The sequence below is a fragment of the Carassius auratus genome, chromosome 16 (genome assembly GCF_003368295.1).
Source record: "Carassius auratus strain Wakin chromosome 16, ASM336829v1, whole genome shotgun sequence".
Classification (NCBI taxonomy): domain Eukaryota; kingdom Metazoa; phylum Chordata; class Actinopteri; order Cypriniformes; family Cyprinidae; genus Carassius; species Carassius auratus.
Window position 1 is genome coordinate 3,768,350 of NC_039258.1, and position 19,938 is coordinate 3,788,287.

The window sequence follows — 19,938 nt, forward strand, 5'->3', positions numbered from 1 at the left end:
GATCTCGGAGTTTCTGTCGTCTTGAATTTTAGACCTAAAGCTTTTACTACAGAAGATCAAGGACAGGAGTGTGATGTCATCAGCACTGGTGCACTGCAAACACGATTCATACGCTTGATTCATAAAGAACAATGCATTTACTTTTGTGTTTGTGCCTGTTTTTTAAGAATATTTCGTAATCATAGAATTTATTTTAAGTGCTACAGATCTTGTACTGTGACAGTAATAGTTAATAAGAAAACTTAATAAAGATTCTTAAGTGTTTTTGTCATGTTTTTCAGTACAAATATCTTCAGATTTACTGTTCGGCTCTGTTTTAAGTGACTCACTTCTGCAGGTTTATGAGTGCACTAGATGTGAAAATCACATGGTTTCGGTCAATCCCTCAGAAGTGAACTGAGCAGCAGCTAAGGGTCATTCCTCTTAAAAACCCTTAAGATACATGAGGTCAAACACAGCTAATGAACCTGATTGTTTATACAATAATATAATAAAATAACGATTTAGCTCATTTCCTGATTTTTATTAATTATTGCAATTATCAGACTGATTTTTTTCATTTGAATAAAGATAATTCGAGATAATTGTTTTTTTTTATTCCCTTTCCTTTCATGTCATTATCCATCCAAGAATTGTCTCATTTAAAAATATAATATTGCGTGTGTGTTTGTGTGCGTGTGTTATTATAGTTAACTAAAACTGAAACTAAAAACACTTTCATTACCTGAAACGTTGACTGAAATAAAATAGCCTGCCAAAACCTTTTTATTTCAGCTATTTGCAAAGAAAATATTTTTAACTGAGTTTAATATTGATATACTAAAACTAAAAAAAAAAAAAAAACATTTAAAAAATCGTGAAATTATTATTGAATTTTTTTTTACTATATGGAATACATAAAACTGTTAAAAAATGAACAAAAATCTGATTGAAAATATTACTTAAAGCCACAATAAATCTACAAGGGGTGTTTTATGTTATATTTAGAGAACCTGTGTACCGGGCTGTGTTTTAAATCCTAGTCTGGCGCCCTGTGTAGACAGCGTGCTAGAGCGTCACGTGATCCTGACGCTGGCTCGAGCGCGCCGCCCACACGCTGTCTGTGTAGGAGGGGCTATAGAGATTGAGACGCGGCCACTGTGACACAAACACACACTCTCTCTCTTTCTCTCTCTCTCTCTCACACACACACACTACTGAGTGAAAGTTGGAAATCCCGCTGGTATCACTTCACATGAAAAGCCCGTTTAAAGCCGCTCTGGAGTTTATTTCTCGTTATTGTGTCGTCATCAGACTCCAGGACCGTTGGCGGATTTGAAGCGGAAGTTCTTCTCAGGTAAGTTATGATCGGAACGTTTATCAGTTTATCGATAAACCAGACGCGCTGATAAGAGCGACACCGACGCGATTAATCGCACGCTTCCCCGGGAATCATGTAAAAGTATTTAACTCTTGTTCAGAATCAGATATTTTAATTCTTGACTGAAGTGATTGATTGACAGAGATGATTGACAGCTACTAAACCCCGCCTTCTGAAGCTAAACTACCGGTAACGTTAACTAACCTTGACTAAACTTGCTCGGTTTAAACTCTAGAGACGGTTTATAATAGTGAAATACTATTAAATAAAAACACTTTAATGATTTAACGTAGTCGTTATTAAAAACATTGTAAATATCAAACTAAACCAGTTATGATTAATGAGACTACGGTAGTTTACTCTGAAAGTTAATTAAAATGTGTTTACTGCGTCAGTTTATCTGCCAACAGTTTTAGTGATGGATGTTTATTGGATTTACTGTAAATATTATGTAACTTTAAGTGTTCACTACATTTGTATAAATCATATTTGATGTCATTGTTATGTATAAACCAGCATTATATCAGCTGTCAATCACTTCAGAGAAAAAACAACAACTGTTTATACATATATATATATAAATATATAGTTTATTTGTTTTTTATAAATGAAATGAAACAGTAAAATTTAAAGATAAAAGTAGATGTAAACATATTTAAAATTTGGTTAAATAAATCAGGTTATGGTTAGCATCATGTCAGGCATTAGTTACTTTTTAACAGAAAAAAACCCCAATGTAAATCAAGAATTAAAAATTACAATCTAGCAAACTCATGTACTTGGATTTAAATCAAATAATAAATAAATATAAAAATAAATTAGGGTTAGCATTATGTCAGCTGTCAGTCACTTTAGAGAAAAACAGTGTAAGAAATGCAACAAAATTAAATGCATGTAATCTGTTTAAAATAAATGTGAATTACATAGATAAAATATATATTAAAATACGTCTAAAATAACTAAATAATATACAAATTATAAAAAAAAGTTTACGTTTTTGTTTAATTAAATTAGCAATTTGATTAAAATAAATCTTCAGTAAATTACATAAAAATTTTAGAAAATTACTAAAATAATAATTAATATAACTAAAATTAAAATAAATAATACGTATTATAGTAAATAGAATAATGTTATTATATTAATAAAACATTTTTTTCTAATAATATTTACAAAATGAATATTGAGTGTAAAATGGGTCTTTATACGGTAGATTTAAATATAAGACTGCCTTATATATTTTCTGCTGGTGATGTGTGTAGATGTGTGGCCTCAGAAAGACTGTACACCCCAGAATCACAGTAATACTGTTTTGCTGGAGCGGATCTGACCGGCTGGAGAGTGTAATTATAATAACGAGGCGTGCTAAACGAGTGTGTTTCTTCAGCTTAGTTTGAGGAATGCTGCACACAGGTGAGATGCTGTTTAATTCTGTGTTACGAGCCATTTCTTCTAATTATTTGGGAAAATTACTTGCAATTTCTGCAAAAATAGTTGAATAGTAAATACTACACATTCTCAGTGTAACACAATATTAGTAGTAGTACCGTAGTATTCTGTTCATTTACCACGAGAGTATTGAGGCTTGCTTGAAATACTGCTGGAGAAATAATATGATAATACCATAATTTTGGGAATATTTACCTTTTTTCCTTTAAAGTTTAAATCCAAGTGAAAAGATGTAGAATGATGATTTAGTAAAATGTGACAGTTTTCACATTTTAGGGCATTTAAAGATTAAATATTGTTACACAAGTGTTCACTTTATTTTTGTATACTATACATCACATTAGCTGGAAAAAAAATTATTATAAATATTAAAAAATATATAAATAATTAATAAAAAATTAGTATAATTATAAAATAAATTATCATTTTGAATAACTTTAAATCACAATTAAACTAATAAATAATTTGATTAAAATAAATAAAAATGGCTCAAATAAAAATTGAGTTCTATAAATAATATGTAACTGTAAAGTGTAGTCAAAAACTATACAGAAATGCACTTTTTCCCAAATAATATTTTAGACATATTTATAGTATTAATATTTCATGTTAGAAATTGAGTCTCCATACATGATGGTTTTTTTTTTCTTTTTCTTTTTTTAAAGATAGCTTCCTATAAAATTTTAGGATGATTATATTTGTGGCTCCGTTTGACTTTATTTTTATTTTATTGTAAATACCGTCATGTAGATGATCATTGTCATCATGTACAATTGTAAACCCATGTTATTTGGTCTTTTACCGTAGTATTCTGTAGATACCGTGGTAATATTATAGTATAGTATAGTAGGTCCATGTAAATGATGATGACAGTATCATGTAATTCTGTAAAGTGATTGGGAATACACTGAACAAATACCATGGTAATCCCCTAATTCTGAGGCGTTTTCCTAGGAATGGCGAGTGAGCATCTGTGAGGGAATGCTGTTAGTAATGATCAGGAGCTGATGTTTATCTGACACTCCTCTGTAATTACTGTGTTTCTGTCCCTCCGGTCTTTCCAGTGTTTAAAGTGAGCGGAGCGTTCACATCTGCAGTTTCACTATCACTGCTGGACGCTCTGTGTCCACATAAACAGCACATTAGATGGCTTTAGGGAACCTAACTAGTGTTTACACACTTGTTTAAGTGCACTTCCTGCTTCACTAACACCCAGGGAGCTGTCTATTTAGGCTGCATTATTTGTTATGCTGACTTCTAGCAAATCAAACTTTCTATTATTTTTATTTAATTTATACACAATTATTTTATATTTGTAGTATTTTATGCTGCCTTCTGAGACACTTTCTTTTATATCCATAGAACATATGAAACATTACATTTATTTTATATATTTTTATATATATTATATAATTTATTAAATATGTTTATATTTAAATAAAATATATTTAAATATTAAATAAAATTAAATATTTATTTATTTAAGAACTTATTTTAGCCAAAGAGCAGAAAATATTTTACTTTATTATTTAATATTTATAATTTATATCATACTGCCTTCTAAGACACTTTCTTTTATAGCCAAAAACGGATAACATTTATTTTACATTATTATATATATTGTCATATTTTTATTACATATGTGTATATTTAAATTAAATATTTAAATATAAAATTAAATTCAATATTTATTTAAAACCTTATTTTAGCCAAAGAGCGGAAAATATTTATTTTACTATTTAATTTTTAAATTGTACATTATACCTTCTAAGAAAACGGTAAAATGTATTTTACATTATTTTATATATTATTATAATATTATATTATATTTTATATTATATATTATAAATTTAAAAATATTTTTTTATTTATTTAAGACCTTATTTTAGCCAAAGAGTAGAAAATATTTTATTTTATTATGTAATATTTATATGTTATATTATGCTGTCTTCCGCAATGGCTTCTTTTAGCCAAACACCTACAAAGAGGATTTATATTATTTTATATGTGTTATTTATTTATTTTATATTATGCTTCCTTCTAAAAAGAGCCAAAGATGCAAATGCAATTATTATTATTTTATTTTTATATTGTACTTTATACTTTTATATATTTTACTGCATACTTTTAGCCAAAGAGCAGATCAAATTTGATCTCATATTTTTTAAATATTTATTTTATATTAAGCTTTTTTCTAAGATGCCCTCTAATAGACAAATAGCAGATGTTATATAATTTTATATAAATGTAATTTTAATATATATCGTATGAGCATCGCACGTATCTTTGCAGAGAAGTCGTATTGGAGGAACAAGTCTGTTTTGTTTGTCATCTCATCAGGGTTTAGCTGTTAGTTAGAACCTGCCAGGTCTAGTTTTGATCAACGGTACATGTAGTAAATACACACACAATGAGACCTGCTTTTGTCATGAAGGCCTTCTGTTTAAACAAGCTATTGTGTGTGTGTGTGTGTGTGTGTGTTCAGAGAGGCTGTGGTTATTCTGGGAACAGACTCAATCTCTCTCTCTCTGTGGAAATATGAAACCGGTCTGTGACATTTCAGAAGCCACTTCCTCCGGTGTGTTGGAGTTTTATATTTATCTGTGTGCTGCGAGTCCTAATAAGGCCGGGCCGGTGTGACGGACAGATCTGGGAGAGGCTGGGAACGCTTCGGAGTCTGTTCCCACACTCGGAGTCAGAGTCATTCACACTGGCCTTGATGTGTAAACACCTGCTGGAGAAGAAGCAGTGCTATTGATCTACTGTCTGTCATCCTGCTTTCATCTTCACTGCCTTTCCTGTGGCCTTCCTATCGCTCTCTGTCCCACTTTGATTTGTACTAGAAGATATTGACCAGTACTGCTTAATTATACCTGATTTTTAAGTGTTCTATAGCCAATACAAATTAAAATATATATTAATAAATTATAATAATTTAATTAAATATATATATTTATATAGCTAAGCTAAAAAAAGCATATATATATCTATATATATATATATATATATATATATAGATATATATATATATATATATATATATATATATATATATATATATATATAGATATATATAGATATAAATTATTATTTTTTTAATTACACTATTACACTATAATTAAATAATTAATTACTTATGTTGTTTTTTTATTTGCTAATATTGATGTTACATTTTTAGATATTTACAGTCAATAAATACTTTAATAGTAAATTATTTACATTTTCTGCCTTTTGGCACAATGATAGTATTTATTACACTCCAGCAGTAAATATTAATTTTAATCATTTAGATTTAGATTAAAATCACACACACACATATATAATATTTTAATAATTAAATGATTAATAGTTTTGCCTTTTAAGTTAAAGTTAATAAATTATTTAAAAGTGTGTATTATTTCAAATAAACTGTTTTTAAAATTTACTTAATTGTTTAACTTACATTTTTAGTTTTTAATAGCAATATTAAAAAAAAAAATTTTTTTTTTTTAAACAGACAATGATAGTTATTGTTTTACTTAGCAATTAAATAATGTTATGAATATTTCAATAGTAATAATTTAGATTAAAATGCCAGTGTTGAGCATTTCTGTAACACATTTTACCTGTGAATTAATGGCTGTTGTGCAAAATTTTTTGCTCTTTAATCTAAGAAAGCAACCTCTAGAACAGATTATACTCTGTTTACCCATCAGGATTTCACTTTTACCGTGTTCAGTGCATGTTAGTTTGAGCATCTGTCATTTGACCACTGTTTACTGCCTCCCTGGAGCCGGATTGAATTACTGTAACCGGTCTCCACTCCTGTGTAATCAGACATGCCCAGACACAATATGGAGACGCAGAAGAGTCAATGGGACCCGGTCCGGAGATCACCGTGGATCATGAGAGTGGAGCAGAGCCCCGCCTCCTCGGGGGCGGAGTCAGACACAGAGGGCAGCAGCACAGAGAGCGAACGGGTAAATACACGCTTTCCTCTCATAACCAGTCCAGCGGATCGACCGCACTCATCTCTCGCTCTGTGCTTAACCAGCATCGAGTCAAACAGGGAGGCGGAGTCTCGCTGACATCACCCTCCATGCTGCAGCAGCGAATCACAGAGCTCGACCAGCAGAGGGAGGAGCTAAAGATTGAGGTGAGTAACGAGAACTATGATGAAAAACATGACTAAGATGAGACGCTGCCGACATCATTAAACACTAACTGTGACTCTATTAACATGCAATATCATTGACGATAACAGACAAGATTCAAATCTATTTTATAATAATTTATATATATATATAATCTTTTTTTTTCTTCAATAAAAAAAGGAAAATCCTAGACCTCTGTGAGTGTTCATGCTTGGGTTGCCAGATGTTTAAATTCATCAAACAGAGTTTCTCTTTTTTAAAAAGGACACATCTTTGCCCTGTGTTTAATTATCCTCTCAATCTAACAGCCATTAGCACTGTAGTAGATTTATTTTCTGTAAATGAAAAGGTTATTGATCCATGCGTGTTTTTTGGTGTGCAACTGATGCTTTTGTATGATACTTCTTGTTTTGGTGAAACGTTATGCTTTCTGCGGCTGTGTGATGTGATGTAAAGGAGTGTTTTGTGGTGCAGCTGCAGCTGGAGGTGGCTCTGCTGCGCGGGGAGCTGCAGATGGAGCAGGAGCGTCTGCGCAGATACACAGAGCAGCTGCAGGTTCTGCAGGAGAAGGACAGGCAGCGGAAGAGCCAGCGCTTGACCATCGGACACAAGGTCTGCATCTGATCTGTTCAGCTTTATGATGCATGATTACAGTAGGGTTATTATCAGACTGATATCAGAATTTATCGGCATCAGCACGGTATGAAAAATTATCCCAATGTGTCTTGTCTATAAGAGGAATACATTAACTCACATGTGCTCAGGGTGAGTCTCATTCTTGAAGAAAACTTTGCCTGAATGGATTCACTGTTTTGGATTACTGCCTTTAAACTGAGAATGCAGAGCAGAATGGGTTTGGGGTGTGTGAATGTAAAGGTTACTACTGCATCATTCTGAGGGGAATGTGCTGCGATTGATATATAGTTTATTTATAGTTCAAATAACTTCATTATTGTTTAGTTAAAAAAAAATTGCTCTTGTAAAAAAGTAACCATAATTACAAATAATTTGATTATAATTTCCACTCAGGAGAGACTTGGTGTCTTTTCAATTAAAAGGAAATATATCAGATATCAGCCAAAATGATTTGCAAAATATCGGCATATCGGGAAAAGTGAGGTGCAAAATATCGTATATTGGGAAAATTTGGTGAAAAATATTGGCATATCGGATATTGGGAAAAATTGAGGTGCAAAATATAAGCATATCGGCCAAAATATCGGAAATTGGAAAAAATTAGATGAAAAATATCGGTTATAGGGATGAATGAGTTGCAAAATATCGGATCTAGGGAAAAATGAGGTGCAAAATATCGGATATAGGGAAAAATGAGGTGCAAAATATCGGATCTAGGGAAAAATGAGGTGCAAAATATCGGATATAGTGAAAAATGAGGTGCAAAATATCGGATATAGTGAATAATTAGTTACAAAATATCTGCATATCGGATATTGGGAAAAATCCAGTATCGTGCATCCCTAATGATTAGTGTTTGAGCTGAAGACATGCTGTCCTTCAGGAGCGAGTTCAGCTGGAGGAGCAGCGTCTGAAGGTGGAGGAGGTGAAGAGGAGGTGTGAGGAGATGGAGAAACAGATTCCCTCGCAGCCAGAAGACCAGCGAGAACAGCTTCTGCTTCGACTGCAACAGGTGAACACCAACACTGCTGTTCAGAGTTTAATGAGGCAATCATTAGGTGTTTCATTTCCTGAGAGTGGACTGTCATATCCACCTCTGACGGATGAGATAGTCTCATAAATATAGTTATACAATGAAAACATTAGGATTTTTCATGTTTTTTAAAGAAGTCTGTAATGCTCACCAAGCCTGCATTTATTTGATCCAAAGTACAGCAAAAGCAGTCATATTGGAATAATATTTCTAATTTTTTTAAGTTTTTCAAGCATGTGTTTGGTTTCCAGGAGAAGGATGCGCTGGAGGTCACAGTGCGAGCGTTTGAAGACATGGAGTTCCACATCCTGGAGCTGGAGAGCGGAGTGGAAGAGGAGCGAGCAGGAGAGGACGGAGAAACAGAAACGGTCATCGAAAGAGAGATAACCAGAGTACAGCACACACGCAATGCTTCTCAGGTGAGAGGAAACGGTCCGGTTTAACTAGCATCATTCACATGTTTTACATTCCTCTCTAGAAGGATTTGTTGAATGCTCTTCACTTCATTTGCTTAAAGTCTATGTTTGTTAGTACTTCACTTTATATGCACACATCTGTCCCAATCACAGTTGTGAAATTCTTTTTCTGAAAGGAATTTAGTGGGTCTTTATTACACATCGTTATTTCCCAAATAGGTCACTCTCATTGGCTGTTGTGTCGCTCACACTGGCCTCTCATTGGCTGTTATGTCATCAGTATGTTATGCAGCACTGAGCGTGAGCAGAAGTATTGCTGACACACCAAACACTGTCACATGATGCAGTAAACAAACTAATTGTATTAAAAACAGAGAGAGAGAGAGAGAGAGAGAATGTCTCGTTCTCTCTCTGTGACACACACACACACACACACACACACACACAGACCAGTACATAAAGAAACATTTAAGAGGGTTTATTCTCCAAATAACTCTAATTTCATGTTGCAGAAACATGTGTTTAGACTCTAGTTCTTGTTCCAAGTTATGTTCCTGTCCACTGAAAGCCACAAAGCCTTGCTAGAAGACCGAAGGCTTGCGTCATGCTTCAGCTTTAGTTTGGCTCAAACTTAAAAGTTAAGTTGCATGACAGGAATGCAATATTTAGGTATTATTTTTATTTTTATTTATGCCTCAGTTTTAGTTTGTTTTTATTTTATTTTTTTATAAAGTTAAATTGATTTTTGATTTATTTAGTTTATTTATATTATTATTTAATTATTTTTTTTATTTATATATTTGCATTTTTAATGTAATTTGGCAAGTAAATGCATTCAATGGATTTAGTTTCCATGGTTATAAATGTATGCAATTTCAGCAATATTAATGTAAATTTTCCTAAAGAGGAAAAAAAGAGTTTTTTTATATATATATTGGGTTGTTCATTAATAAAGAAAAATTACTTCTTTACCTTGTGAATAAAGATAAGGATTTTTATTAAAATATAAAAAATTAGTTAGTTGCAAAGACAAATTTTTAAATACCAAGGGTTCACACAAAACAAGGGGAGTCCTCTTTTAGTTACTATGCTGCCCGCAGCTGGAATCAGCTTCCAGAAGAGATCAGATGTGCTAAAACACTAGGCACAATTAAATCTAGACTCAAAACCCATCTGTTTAGCTGTGCATTTGTTGAATGAGCACTGTGCAATGTCCGAACTGATTGCACTATATTTTCTATTTCTAACCGTTCTTAAATTCATTTTAAATAAGTCAATTTTTTCATCATTTTCAAAGTTTTAAAATTGCTTGTTTTATTTGTATTTATTTTTTTGTTTATTTTACCTTCTTTTATGTAAAGCACTTTGAATTACCATTGTGTACGAAATGTGCTATATAAATAAACTTGCCTACCCTAGTGTGTAGTGTGCAGTGTCTAGTGTGTAGTGTGTAGTATGTACTGTTTAGTATGTAGTGTCTAGTGTGTAGTGTGCAGTGTGTACTGTTTAGTATGTAGTGTGCAGTGTGTAGTATGCAGTGTGTAGTGTACAGTGTATAGTATGTAGTGTGTAGTGTGTAGTAAGCAGTGTGTAGTGTGCAGTGTGTAGTGTGTAGTAAGCAGTGTGTACTGTTTAGTATGTAGTGTGCAGTGTGTAGTGTACAGTGTATAGTATGTAGTGTGTAGTGTGCAGTGTGTAGTGTGTAGTGTGCAGTGTGTAGTAAGCAGTGTGTACTGTTTAGTATGTAGTGTGCAGTGTGTAGTATGCAGTGTGTAGTGTACAGTGTTTAGTATGCAGTGTATAGTATGTAGTGTGTAGTGTGTAGTGTGCAGTGTGTAGTGTGTAGTAAGCAGTGTGTAGTGTGCAGTGTGTAGTGTGTAGTAAGCAGTGTGTACTGTTTAGTATGTAGTGTGCAGTGTGTAGTATGCAGTGTGTAGTGTACAGTGTTTAGTATGCAGTGTATAGTATGTAGTGTGTAGTGTGTAGTAAGCAGTGTGTAGTGTGCAGTGTGTAGTGTGTAGTAAGCAGTGTGTAGTGTATAGTATGTAATGTGCAGTGTGTAGAATGTAGTGTGTAGTGTGTAGTGTGCAGTGTGTAGTATGTAGTGTGCAGTGTATAGTATGCAGTGTAGTGTGCAGTATGTAGTGTGTAGTATGCAGTGTGTAGTGTGCAGTGTGTAGTGTGTAGTATCTAGATGCAGTGTGTAGTGTGTAGTGTATAGTATGCAGTGTGTAGTGTGCAGTGTGTAGTATGTAGTGTGTAGTGTGTAGTATCTAGTATGTAGTGTGTAGTGTGTAGTATCTAGTATGCAGTGTGTAGTGTGTAGTATCTAGTATGCAGTGTGTAGTGTGCAGTGTGTAGTATGTAGTATGCAGTGTGTAGTGTGTAGTATGCAGTGTGTAGTATGCAGTGTGCAGTGTGTAGTGTGCAGTGTATAGTATGCAGTGTGTAGTGTGCAGTGTGTAGTATGTAGTATGCAGTGTGTAGTGTGTAGTATGCAGTGTGTAGTATGCAGTGTGTAGTGTGCAGTGTGTAGTGTGCATTGTGTCTTGTGCAGTGTGTAGTATGTAGTGTGTAATGTGTATAGTGTGCAGTGTTTAGTATGCAGTGTGTAATGTGCAGTGTGTAGTGTGTAGTATCTAGATGCAGTGTGTAGTGTGTAGTGTATAGTATGCAGTGTGTAGTGTGCAGTGTGTAGTATGTAGTGTGTAGTGTGTAGTATCTAGTATGTAGTGTGTAGTGTGTAGTATCTAGTATGCAGTGTGTAGTGTGTAGTATCTAGTATGCAGTGTGTAGTGTGTAGTGTATAGTATGCAGTGTGTAGTGTGCAGTGTGCAGTGTGTAGTGTGCAGTGTATAGTATGCAGTGTGTAGTGTGCAGTGTGTAGTATGTAGTATGCAGTGTGTAGTGTGTAGTATGCAGTGTGTAGTATGCAGTGTGCAGTGTGCAGTGTGTAGTGTGCAGTGTATAGTATGCAGTGTGTAGTGTGCAGTGTGTAGTATGTAGTATGCAGTGTGTAGTGTGTAGTATGCAGTGTGTAGTATGCAGTGTGTAGTGTGCAGTGTGTAGTGTGCATTGTGTCTTGTGCAGTGTGTAGTATGTAGTGTGTAATGTGTATAGTGTGCAGTGTTTAGTATGCAGTGTGTAATGTGCAGTGTGTAGTATGCAGTGTGTAGTGTGCAGTATGTAGTGTGTAATGTGCAGTGTGGTGTATAGTGTGCAGTGTGTACTGAGTGTAATGTAGTTGAGGCACACTGTGTGCGGATCTCATTGGCTCAGCTGCTCTGGATGACAGATCTCTGACCCTGAGTCTCTCTGAGCACATCATACATCAGTGCCACACAAACCAGACCAGACTGAAGATCACTGCTGAACGTGTGGCTTCTGTTCACGCTCGAAACCTCTGAACGATCTTGTCTCGCAGGAACGAGTCCAGCAGCTGGAGAAGCAGCTGGAGGACATGGAGAAAGAGAAGGATAAAGCGTTGAGTTCCCTCAGACTGGAGAGGAAGGAGCTGCAGCACAAGTCTCAGAGGGTAAGACGTCTTCACACTGCTTCTGTTAGAGGTCGGAAACATGATCTTCTGTAGATGTGGCTCGTGTTCCTCCTTCAGTGTGTGTCTGTGGGGTTTATATGTGCTTCTGAACTCCTCATCCAGTGTTCTTATCGTTAAATAGAACTAAAGATACAAATAACTTCAATTTACAGATATAACATTAGAAAATATTAAACATTAGTTAGTTGCAGAGACAACTTTTCTCATTTTTATTAAAAGTACTAAAATAACAAAATAAAAACGTGATTGACAAAATCAAACACAACACAATAAAAGTCTAAAACTTGAACTAAAATTAAAAAATTCTAAAAATGGAAACTAATGCAAAATATAAATAAGAACTAAGACAAACAAATTTACAAAAAAATTAATTAAAATAGAAAAATAAATTATGCAAAGTTTTTGTAAATACTACGACAAACAAATTTACTAAAACTAATTAAAATAACAATAAAAAATAATATTAACATGAAAACTAATGCAAAATATAAGTAAATACTAAGACAGTATAGGAATGATACTAAAATAACACTGTCCTGAGCCAGCGTTATCAAAACTATAAGTACTCAAAGAAAACATTTGCATTAATTGCAATAAATGGAACATTAACAGAAATAAAAAAAAAATATTAAAAAAGCAATAAAAGTGACTAAATCGAACAACAAAATGACTAAAACTTAAACTAAAAATTTTAATATAAAAACAAAAATAAAAACGATTAATAAATACTAAGATGGTATAGTAATGAGATAAGATCACACTTCTCCGAAGCCAGTGTTATTATCCATAACTAAAGCAAAGAATACTAAACAACATTTATGTGAATTGGAATGAAACAGAACTTTCATAGAATACAACAAGTTAAACTTAGTTTATTTCACTTAGTTCTCATTTTCATTTAGTTCAAGTTGAAGTGATTAAAAACTCTAAAACGGAAACAAAAATGTATAAAAACTAAAGAGACATTAAAAACGAAGAAAATTACTTGAACTTTAAAATGAAAAAAACTTACATTTAAACACAAAAATATACAACAACATAATGCAAAATCTAAATAATATAAATGGCAAGCCCATGCTAATATCACAGTATTTTGACGGTAAGTTTGGTGAACTCTGACCTGTGAATGTGAAAACATGTGAGCGACAGCAGACTGACCAGATTAGTTGGAAATCTGCTGAATTGCAGTAAAGTGGAGTAGACTGTGTTCTTTTCCATTCTGGATGGGTTATATATTGAGCACCGCGATGCCTTGCTTTAGTGCTGAAGTCACAGTGATTAGAGATCCGCTCGAGTGCAGGAAAGAGTTAGTGAAGAAATAAAGAAGAGAAGAAGAGAGAGAGAGAGAGAGACTGATTCTCAGAGGAAGGACAGTGGTGAGAGTTTCTGTGTGTTATAACACGCTCTGTGAGGATCAGTAACACGGGATTGAGAGCACAGCGACTGCTAACACTGTTGAACTGAAGAAGTGTGTGTGTGTGTGTGTGCGTGTGTGTGTGTGTGTGTGTGTGTGTGTAGCAGATGAAGAGTGTGTGTTCCTCGCAGACGCTCATGTGTGTGTGAGTCAGAGAGAGAGAAACGTTTAACTCTGTCATGTTCACACAGCTGCAGAACTGCTCAACTATTCTCACTAGTGCTGTTCAGCCAGGGATCATAGTGACTACAGTGTGTGTGTGTGTGTGTGTGTGTGTTCAGCAGTTTATTTGGCTAATATCATTGCTCAGGATGTGGCACTCACTAAACATCAAGGACATTTGCCTTTGTAGATTTTGAAAGAGAAGAAGCCTCTCACTGATTGGTCCAACATCACTGGCTCCTCCCCCTGTGTGATGTCACTCAGTCCTCTGGCCACTCACAGAGCAGCACAGGTACTGTGTGAGCAGGTAAGCGAGGTTTGACTGAGTTTCAGCGCTGACTGTGTTCATTATGATGTAGGAATCAGTGAAGGACGGATCCAGTTTTCCTCGCAGACGCAGCTCTCACAGGAAGAACACAGACCGACCGCTCTCGGCTCAAGGTGAGCGCTAACACCTGCTGAAGTCAGGGAGACAGCACAAGCGCGGCTCATTAGCTGTGATTAGAGAGTGTTCGGCTCTGATCGAGGTGTGTCTGTGTGACTGGAACACACTCTCGTACACTCCTCAGTCGTTTATCTGACCGGGAAATCAATCAAACACCGTCTGTGGAGCTCTGGGTGTCCAGTTACACTCAGATAATGATGTTGTTTTGATTTTTAGATTTTTATTTTCGTTTTCTTTTCAGTTAGTTTTAGTTTTTTTGTGTGTGTGTCATTTTTATGATGGTTTTTTTTTACTTCTACGTTGTATTTTATTTTTTGTTTAATGAAATGAAATATATGTCTTAAGTTATTTTATGTTTTATAATATTTCAGTTGAGGTTTATTTCAATTAATTAATTAAAGTGTAGTTCAAATTAAATTCGATTGATTCAGATTTCTTTCCTAAATGTTTTTTTTTTTAATGTTGTTTCTAAATGCAACACTTTTTAAATAGACAGTTCATTTTAAAAAATTTATTCTGTCATCATTTGCACAAAAATGATTGTTTCGGTTTCCATTGGCTTCCATTATATGGTCAAAAATTGTGGTCACCAACATTCTTCAAGATATCTCCTTTTGTGTCGTGTGTGTGTGTGTATATATATATGTGTGTGTGTGTGTGTGTGTGTATTAGAGGTGTAACAGTTCAAATTACAGCTTTTTATTTGTAATAACAGAATTAATTTGCATGGTTTTGGTTGTAGTTATTGATAATAACCCTGTGTGAAGGTGCATGTGTTTCATTATGAGTCACACACACATTGTGCAACGAGAGTCAGTGAGGATCTGAAGAGATAATGAGTGCATTATGGGACGTGACTGCACTTGATGCTGGAAAGAAGGATGGGAAAAATGTTACTGAGAAGTTTTATTGAAATACTGCAGTTGCCAAAGTAAACTGTGTGTGTGTGTGTGTGTGTGTGTGTGTGTGTGTGTGTGTGTGTGTGTGTGTGTGTGTGTGTGTGTGTGTGTGTGCGTGTGTGTGTGTGTGTGTGTGTTTGTGTGTGTGCGTGTGTATGTGTGTGTGCGTGTGTGTGTGATGTTCCATGTGAAGCGTCCCTGTAAGATGTTCTCGAGCCGAAGCGTGTGATTACTGATGGACTGTGAATGTTGTTCTGCTGTCAGTGTTGGTGCGGATGACTCCAGACAGACACACCTCTCAGGCTCCGCCTCCTCGTCTCCCTCTGGAGCACAGACTGAGTAATGGACACCGTACTGGACCCAGAGCAGAGCAGAGCGACCCCAACAGATCACACACACCCAGCAACAGCACCAACACCTCCCGCGCCCCCAGGTGAACCACAACACTGTGTGTGTGTGTGAGAGAGAGAGTGTGTGTGTGTGTGTGTGTGTGTGTGTGTGTGTGTGTGTGTGTGTGTGTGTGTGTGTGTGTGTGTGTGAAGGCTTTTATCTGAGGTGTATGAATCTGTGTGTAAATGCATTAAACTGTGTGAGTGGAATTCTGTAAAATCAAAAGTTATAATTAAGAGTAAATCTAATAGTCTCAGTCATGGTTGTATTCGTCTGTGTGTGCTGTTATGAGGTTTGTTTAGAAGTGTATCTGTAAGCACTGCTTGTGTTGTGTGAAGTCCACAGAGTCTCCTGGATTTAGTGGAGATGGAGAGGAAGCTGCGAGAGGCCAAAGCGGAGCGGGAACGTCTGCTGAAGGAGAGAGTGAGTCTGATCCACAACTCAACACACCTCATTACATCAAAATATACTGAAACTGGGGATATGTTTCAAAATATATTTTCTACCAATCACCAATTTATATATATATATATACAGTACAGACCGAAAGTTTGGAAACATTACTATTTTTAATGTTTTTGGAAGAAGTTTCTTCTGCTCATCAAGTCTGCATTTATTTGATCAGTAATACAGAAAAAACAGTAATATTATGAAATATTATTACAACTTAAAATAATAGTTTTCTATTTGAATATACTTAAAAAAAAAAATTTATTCCTGTGATGCAGCGCTGTATTTTCAGCATCATTCCTCCAGCTTCAGTGTCACATGTAACATCAGTCGATCACATGATCATTTAGAAATCATTCTAATATTCTGATTTATTATGAGTGTTGGAAACAGTTCTGCTGTCTAATATATTTGATCAATAAAAGGTTAAAAAGAACTGCATTTATTCAAAAAAATAAAAATCTAATAATATATATTCTAATAATTGGTTTTCTTTACTATCACTTTTTATCAATTTAACACATCCTTGCTGAATAAAAGTATTGATTTTATTTAAAAAGAAGAAAGAAAAAAAGTACTGACCAGTAGTGTTTATTGTTATTACAAAATATTTATATTTCAAAAACATAGCTTCTTTTTTTATTCATCAAAGTATGCTAAAAAAGTGTCACATGTTCTGAAAAATATTAAGCAGCAGAACTGTTTCCAGCTTTGATAATGAATCCTCATATTAGAATGATTTCTAAAGGATCATGTGATAATGATCCTAAAAATTCAGCTTTGCATCACAGAAATAAATGATAAATTAAAGTTTAATACATTTAAAAACAATTATTTTAAATTGCAATAATATTTCACAATATTACTGTTTTTTCTGTATTTTTGATCAAATAATGCAGGCTTGATGAGCAGAAGAAACTTCTTTCAAAAACATTAAAAATAGTAATGTTTCCAAACTTTTGGTCTGTACTGTATATATTTTTGAAAATGCATATATTTCAGTCCCAAAAAAATGCATTCACATGTACATCACATTTAAAGAAAACCTTGATTTGTTGTCTATAAGACGTGTGAACATTACACATTATGAACAATACTGAAAAAAGAACTCGATTTAAAAATGCTCCAAAAAGTACTTGATAAATATTTTATTGAGCTTTTGCAATATTGCTCATCATTTGTTAAGATCTCAGAGGAGACTCGTGTGTGTTTGCATTTAAGTAAAATCACTTTGCTGTTGCTGTTGCTTCAGCGTCTTCTGTGATTGGATCATTGATCATCACATGACGGATATTCACACCTTTACATTTATTCGTTCATCACCACACACTTTCATTTCAAGTGATTTAGAGATAAGCAGCATCGTAAGAGATGTTCTTAGACTCGCTGATGTGAAACAAGAAGTCAATACTGAGACTAGATTTGGTTTCCAAATGCACACTTCTTTCCTGCACTGAGCCGTTCTAAATAAAGCCAGGCTTGAGGTCTGAATCAGAGTCGTGACGTGGTGTCCGTCTGCACACAGGAGGAGAGACAGCGGCTGCTGGCAGAACAACACCGACACAGAGAGCAGGAATCTCCCAAAATACAGACGGACGCATCCAGACCAGAGCCAGACGCTGAGGAGGAGCGACTGCAGACCAGCTCCACACACAGAGACCTGGAGGTACTTCTGATGAGTCCGAAACACTGCACCAACAACAACTACATGTGCTCCTCTGAGATCAGGACCAGTGTGTGTCCTCATCAATGCTCTGCAGTGAATGGGTGCCGTCAGAATGAGAGTCTGATAAAAACATCCCAATAATCCACAGCACTCCAGTCCATCAGTGAACATCTGGAGAAGACAAAACCTGAAACACATCCAGCATTAAGATGATTTTAACTCAAACACATAGAGTCTACAATCCAGAATAACACTTCCTCCAGTGAACAAGTGTTCTGGTCTGAATCAGGAGAGAAATCTGCACAGATCAAGCAGCGTTTAAACAGATCTAAACAGATATGTGAGGAAGTGTTATTATGGATTATTGGAGTTAAAATCATCTTAATGCTGGATGTGTTTCAGGTTTTGTCTTCTCCAGATGTTCACTGATGGACTGGAGTGCTGTGGATTATTGTGATGTTTTTATCAGACTCTCATTCTGACGGCACCCATTCACTTCCATTGATGAGACACTGATGCAGTGCTACATTTCCAGCTAATTATAAATCAAATAAAAAAGCGTCTGCTGAAGGATTGATGTGTTGATGTCGTTCAGCAGGGCGTCCCGCTGTCTCTGACGGTGAACTTTGACCTGCGGGCTCACGTGGAGTCTCTGGGTCATAACGTGTCGGGCTGTATGGGGGTCAATCTGTCTGCTCGGAGGTGCGGAGGCTTTCTGACCAAACGTGGAGGACGAGTGAAGACCTGGAGGAGGAGATGGTTCATCTTCGATCTGGACCACCAGAGACTGGCCTACTACACAGGTGACAGAAACACTGGATCACACACACACACACACACACACACTCAGATTTCATGTGCTGAAATCTGACCGCTCTTCTGCTTGTTTCCTCAGAACTGGATGAGAAGAAGCTGAAAGGTGTGATTTACTTCCAGGCCATCGAGGAGGTTTATTACGACCATCTGCGCACAGCTTCATCAGTGAGCTCACCCCCACACACACACACACACACACACACACACACACACAGAATCAGGTCTGAGGTTTGTTCTCTCGTGTGGTTCTCAGTCTCCGCGGCCGAGCCTCACCTTCTGTGTCAAGACCTACGAGCGGCTCTTCTTCCTGGCGGCTCACAGCGCTGAAGCCATGAGGATCTGGATGGACGTTATAGTCACGGCCACAGACGAGCACAGCAGATACTGAGGAGCAGAGGATGCTGGGATACCTGCTGTTACACTACACTATTATTTATTAATGATCATTCTTCTTGTATTTTGCCAAGTGTTAATAAATATTTACATTCCAAACAAGGTGTCAGTGTTTCCACGTGCAGCGCTTTCATCCAGCAGGAGTTATTCTGGAGAAATATGAAGAAATATTATTGAAATAAATACAACTAAAACCTGAAGGACAACACTTTCAAAATGCATCTTTAATAGGACTAAGATGGGGCTTATAAATAATAAATATATATATATATATATATATATATATATATATATATATATTTAAAAAAAAAAAAAAATATATATATATATATATATATATTCATTTTTAAAGAAAATATTTATATACAATTTTAAAAACATGGTTTAACAAATACAAAATTGTAAAAAAAAAATATCAAGATGCATCTTCTAATTATACTAAGATGGGGCTTATTGTGTGTGTGTGCGCGTGCAAGTGTGTGAGTTTGTGTAAATAAATAAAATTGCCTTGAATTAAAAAAAGGTTTTTAAATATACATATACATATATATATATATATAATTTTTTTTTTTTTTTTTTTTTTTTTTTTTTTTTTTTTGGGGGGGGGGGGATTATAATGTGAGTGTGTGTGCGTATTATACAAATCAATAAGAATTTTTTTTTTTTTTTATTAAATATATTTTAATATATGTATAATATATAATGGTGCTTATAAAATGC

The 19,938-nt window shown here is 34.9% G+C and overlaps 1 protein-coding gene across 4 annotated transcripts; it reads left to right on the top strand.

Moving 5' to 3' along the window:
• Nucleotides 1-1,083: 1,083 nt before the first annotated feature.
• Nucleotides 1,084-19,317, top strand: phldb3 (pleckstrin homology-like domain, family B, member 3). Of its 4 annotated transcripts, none has more exons than XM_026283402.1 (16): nt 1,084-1,336; nt 2,623-2,773; nt 6,626-6,768; nt 6,843-6,944; nt 7,417-7,554; nt 8,462-8,590; nt 8,863-9,030; nt 12,452-12,562; nt 14,350-14,451; nt 14,519-14,600; nt 15,768-15,936; nt 16,232-16,316; nt 17,869-18,009; nt 18,605-18,812; nt 18,905-18,990; nt 19,079-19,317. In XM_026283402.1, the coding sequence occupies exons 2-16, from the start codon at nt 2,761-2,763 to the stop codon at nt 19,211-19,213; spliced, it is 1,812 nt and encodes a 603-aa protein (XP_026139187.1). In that variant the 5' UTR covers nt 1,084-1,336; nt 2,623-2,760; the 3' UTR covers nt 19,214-19,317. The 4 variants fall into 4 exon arrangements, with proteins under 4 accessions (XP_026139187.1, XP_026139188.1, XP_026139189.1 ...); XM_026283403.1 differs by having other exon boundaries at nt 1,085-1,336; nt 18,608-18,812; XM_026283404.1 differs by lacking the exon at nt 2,623-2,773 and having other exon boundaries at nt 1,086-1,336.
• Nucleotides 19,318-19,938: the final 621 nt, after the last annotated feature.

What these genes read in the sequence shown, in the direction of transcription:
- phldb3 (XM_026283402.1), top strand. An exon ending in GCTTGACCATCGGACACAAG is followed by an intron (nt 7,555 to 8,461) that starts GTCTGCATCTGA and finishes GCTGTCCTTCAG; the next exon opens with GAGCGAGTTCAGCTGGAGGA. An exon ending in ACACACGCAATGCTTCTCAG is followed by an intron (nt 9,031 to 12,451) that starts GTGAGAGGAAAC and finishes CTTGTCTCGCAG; the next exon opens with GAACGAGTCCAGCAGCTGGA.